General features: G+C 50.9%; 1 protein-coding gene across 1 annotated transcript in view; it reads right to left on the bottom strand.

Moving 5' to 3' along the window:
• The window catches only part of SGMS1 (sphingomyelin synthase 1), a 14,997-nt gene that overhangs the window by 3,336 nt on the left and 7,015 nt on the right, over positions 1-4,646 (bottom strand). Inside the window, exons 2-3 of the mRNA XM_057385703.1 lie at positions 2,481-2,899; positions 848-1,014 (exon numbers count right to left, since the gene is read on the bottom strand). Of these exons, the coding sequence (XP_057241686.1) occupies positions 848-1,014; positions 2,481-2,899 (586 nt within the window). The remainder of the gene's footprint in view (positions 1-847; positions 1,015-2,480; positions 2,900-4,646) is intronic.

Raw genomic sequence — 4,646 nt, 5'->3', positions numbered from 1 at the left:
TTGCTCACAGGCTCCTCAGCACTGCCAGCTCCTGTCTGGCTGCTCCAGCTCCTCAGCCAGGAGAACTCAGCCACCCCTTGGAAACACTTCCAAAAACCGGTTCATTCATGAGGCCTCATCCTATTCCTGGACAGACACGTGGCACAAGCCACATAACACCAGAAAACCCCAGCTGGCCTCAACAGCCAAAGAAAGAAACCAAAAAGCCAAACCAAACCAAACAAAAACCAACCAACCAAAACCCACAAAACCCAAACAAAAATCCCCAAACAAAAAAATAAACAAAAACGCCCAAACAAACAAAAAACCAAAAAACCCTAAAAACTCCATCCCCCAAAAGACCCCAAACAAAACATAACAACAAAAAACACCCCCAAACTAAACCAACTAAAAAAACCTAAACCAAACAAACCCCCGCCAAAAACAATACAAAACAAAAAAAAATCTAAACAAAAGAGAAAACAACAACAAAAACTAATCAAAAAACCCCAAAGAAAACCAAACAAATAAAATCTAACAAAACAAACCAAAAACCAAACCAAGGCAAAGCACCCCCCAGATCTGAATGGTTTGCTGTTCTATCACAACTGTGGCCAGCTGGACTGAACCCAGCAGGACTTCAAAGGCTGAGGTCACCCTGGGGAAGCAGAGCCCTGCCTGTCTTCGGGAGGACCTGCACGTATTTTTGGGGTCAAGACACAAGAAGAACCCAATTAATGACACCACTTTGTCCCCTGCAAACCCAGCAGTGGGAGGAGAGAGGGACTGTGCCCAGGCCAGGGGTGAGTGTGGATACTCCCTGGAGCCCAGACCATGATGGAAGCACCCGAGGAGCAGCAGGACTCACTTGCTGGTTGGCCATTGTGTGGTACCACCAGAATAGCCTCGTGGTGATGTAGTAAGCCACCACCACGTCCACAGTGTAGTGGTCATGAGCAAGGAGGATGCAGAACATCCCCACCACGCTGAGCGCCCAGCAGAGCCAGTGGTACCACCAGAGTCGCCGTGGGGAATCTGCAGGGAAGCAAAAGCAGCAGTCACTTCACAGGGGCACTGCAGTGGGAGCTCTAAGGGCTGGGTGGGGACAGCAGAGTCACAGACTGCAGCCCATGCTGAGATCACAAATAAGTGTCGTTCTCTTAAGGTGGGACTGGGAATTGTGCTCAGGGTAATGAGATCCTTGGAAAACAGAAAGGTTATGGAATCTTTGGGAAAGATGTAACACACYCTGGCCAGTCAAATTAACCAGTATTTAGATGGGATTTTGGGAAGGAATTGTTCCCTGGGAGGGTGGGCAGGCCCTGGCACAGGGTGCCCAGAGAAGCTGTGGCTGCCCCTGGATCCCTGGCAGTGCCCAAGGCCAGGCTGGACATTGGGGCTGGGAGCAGCCTGGAACAGTGGGAGGTGTCCCTGTCCATGGCAGGGGTGGGATGGGATGGGCTCCTTCCAACCCAAAATATTCCAACCCATCTGGTGAAGGATGTTACCCAATATCCAACTCCTGGTACAGCCAGAGGGCATTCCCTGCCCTCTGTCGTGGGAAAGGCAGGTGTTTTAACAGGAGTTGCCTTTTCCAGGGAGCACAAGAGCAATCCCTGCATCAGGAATGGCCCAGAGGAACGGGGCAGGGCACTCACACTCTTTGATGAACAGGTAGGTGAGGGTGAGGATGACCGTGTGGCCGCTGTACAGGTAGTCCCCGCACATGTTGTGAGAGCCCGTGATGGACAGGCCCCCGCCAGCAATCAGCTTCATGATCCTCCTCAAGTGGGACTCCCAATCTCCAAAGAGCTGTGGGGAGAGCAGAGCACAGCACACAGTCAAACACCACAGCTCCCAGCAACAGCTCCCACCAGCAACCTGCCCTTTCAGCTCCTCTCCCTTCCTGCTCTGACCCACGGGATCAATCAGCAGATAAATAAACCCACAGCTTTTCCCAGCACATTTCCAGCAGGAAGAAGGCTGGAAACGAGACAGAAGTGTTTTGATGCTTTGCACCTCTTGTAGCTGGTGCTCAGGTGAGATTTCCCTTCTGTTCAAAAGGCAGCACTCTGAAATAAGTGAGGTTTAATTTGGTTCCTGTTGCTGTTTTCATCCAACAGACAGCAGGAGGAACTGCCCAGGCTGCANAGGGTGGGCAGGCCCTGGCACAGGGTGCCCAGAGAAGCTGTGGCTGCCCCTGGATCCCTGGCAGTGCCCAAGGCCAGGCTGGACATTGGGGCTGGGAGCAGCCTGGAACAGTGGGAGGTGTCCCTGTCCATGGCAGGGGTGGGATGGGATGGGCTCCTTCCAACCCAAAATATTCCAACCCATCTGGTGAAGGATGTTACCCAATATCCAACTCCTGGTACAGCCAGAGGGCATTCCCTGCCCTCTGTCGTGGGAAAGGCAGGTGTTTTAACAGGAGTTGCCTTTTCCAGGGAGCACAAGAGCAATCCCTGCATCAGGAATGGCCCAGAGGAACGGGGCAGGGCACTCACACTCTTTGATGAACAGGTAGGTGAGGGTGAGGATGACCGTGTGGCCGCTGTACAGGTAGTCCCCGCACATGTTGTGAGAGCCCGTGATGGACAGGCCCCCGCCAGCAATCAGCTTCATGATCCTCCTCAAGTGGGACTCCCAATCTCCAAAGAGCTGTGGGGAGAGCAGAGCACAGCACACAGTCAAACACCACAGCTCCCAGCAACAGCTCCCACCAGCAACCTGCCCTTTCAGCTCCTCTCCCTTCCTGCTCTGACCCACGGGATCAATCAGCAGATAAATAAACCCACAGCTTTTCCCAGCACATTTCCAGCAGGAAGAAGGCTGGAAACGAGACAGAAGTGTTTTGATGCTTTGCACCTCTTGTAGCTGGTGCTCAGGTGAGATTTCCCTTCTGTTCAAAAGGCAGCACTCTGAAATAAGTGAGGTTTAATTTGGTTCCTGTTGCTGTTTTCATCCAACAGACAGCAGGAGGAACTGCCCAGGCTGCAAAGCCACCTGCCAAAAGACAGCTCTCTGTCTGATGAACAGAAGAGCATCTCTGTCCAAACCCCGAGGCTTTGGGAAAGTCTGCAGGATTCTTGCTTTCCACTCGCCCTTCCAACAGAAACATCTGCGCTGTCTGTCAGAGCATGGTGCCAGACTTGTGCTCTGAATCCCCAGTGGGGATCTCCCTCCACATCCAGGGATTTGCTCTGACAACCACAGCGCTGGCTCAGGGAGGATTCCTGAAAAATCTTCAGGAAAGCCAAATCCCAGCAAACCAAGCCCTTCCCATGGGRACACTCTGCTCCCTCTCCCGAGTGACCGAGGGCAGCTGGCACTGCCTGAGACTTTCACTGCTTCRAACTCTAAGCCCAAATATGAAACAAATCCATAAAAAAGGTGTGCCATGGGAAAGCAGAATGTATGGAGAACCTCTGGGACCCATGGGGAGGCAGGGACCAGAGCAGGACTAACGGATCARTGCACCCTCACTCATTTCATGATGTTTGAAAACCAATGGTAACCATTTCAGAGTGAAAAGGGAACACAGACCCCCCCAGGCTGGCCACCATGCTTTTATYTGAAAGCTTGGCTTTGCTTTAAGAAGTGGAAATTCATAATTTCTGACAGACTGGAGCAAGTTCTTTGCAGGAATTAAACATTTCCTCACAAACATTAAAATGCTTCCCCAAAGCCCACTTTCCACCATCACACAGAACTCAATCAGGTTATTCTTTTTCCCACCAGCACATTTAGARCTGTCAAGCAAACCCAGCTTTATCCTTAATCTTATCAGGGCCAGGAGCTTGTCTCCACTTGAGCAATGAGAAGGATTTGCCAACACTGTAAATTCCCCAAAACAGCAGATTTATCCACTTYAGCCCATAAATACCCATGTTCTCTCTTGTTTAATTTCCTCATTTCCTAACAGCTGCCTGTTCAAAYACAGTGTTGACTCCTGTCCCACTCATTCCTCTTCCCAAAATCCCTCCAAAAGCCACAAAGGCTCTGCCTTGGCGAGCCCTGGCTGCATTTCCCCGAGGACCCAGAGCATGTTGGCTTTGTTTGGACACACCAATCCTCCCCAAAACTTTCCAGCACGTGGATCAGGTCCCGGGATTGTCCCACATCAGGGATTTCACAGGCTGCCACCTGATTTGTGGCCGTGCTTAGGCCCTTCCTCCTGCTGAAATCGAGTCACAGCACAGCCAGCCCCAGCAACTGCAGTCAGGGTCAACTGCAGCAACTCAGAGCAGGGCCCCATGATGCCTTAGGATTTTTAGTTTCTGTATTTTCATGTATCTTTATTCTTGTATTTCTCTAGTGTACACTGCTAAAACTCCCGATCTCCCATCTTTAGACAAAACAATTCCTCTCTGAGCCTGAAATCCAAGGACACTTCGCTGCCTCAGAGCCCCTAAATATGGAAACAAAAGAGAATTGGGGGGAGCAAGTTTGGGGTGGGTGATACCATCACCTGAAGGTGTCATTGGAGAATTGGGGCACGATGTGTGAATGAGACAGAACTGATAAAAGGTGAAAATCTCGTGACTCAGGGCCCATTTTGGATGTAGCCTCAGGAGAAGGCTTTGTCTGCCCTGAATGTACCAGTAGGCTTGGATTAAATTTGTCTGCTTTATTCTCTTCACTTTGTCTGGCTCTGTTTCAGGTGAGCCTTC

Source organism: Malurus melanocephalus, unplaced genomic scaffold (genome assembly GCF_030028575.1).
Source record: "Malurus melanocephalus ecotype Western Australia unplaced genomic scaffold, MMel_1.1 scaffold_857, whole genome shotgun sequence".
Taxonomy (NCBI): domain Eukaryota; kingdom Metazoa; phylum Chordata; class Aves; order Passeriformes; family Maluridae; genus Malurus; species Malurus melanocephalus.
The sequence above is the reverse complement of the archived record's forward strand: the minus strand, read 5'-3'. Positions and strand labels throughout refer to the sequence as shown.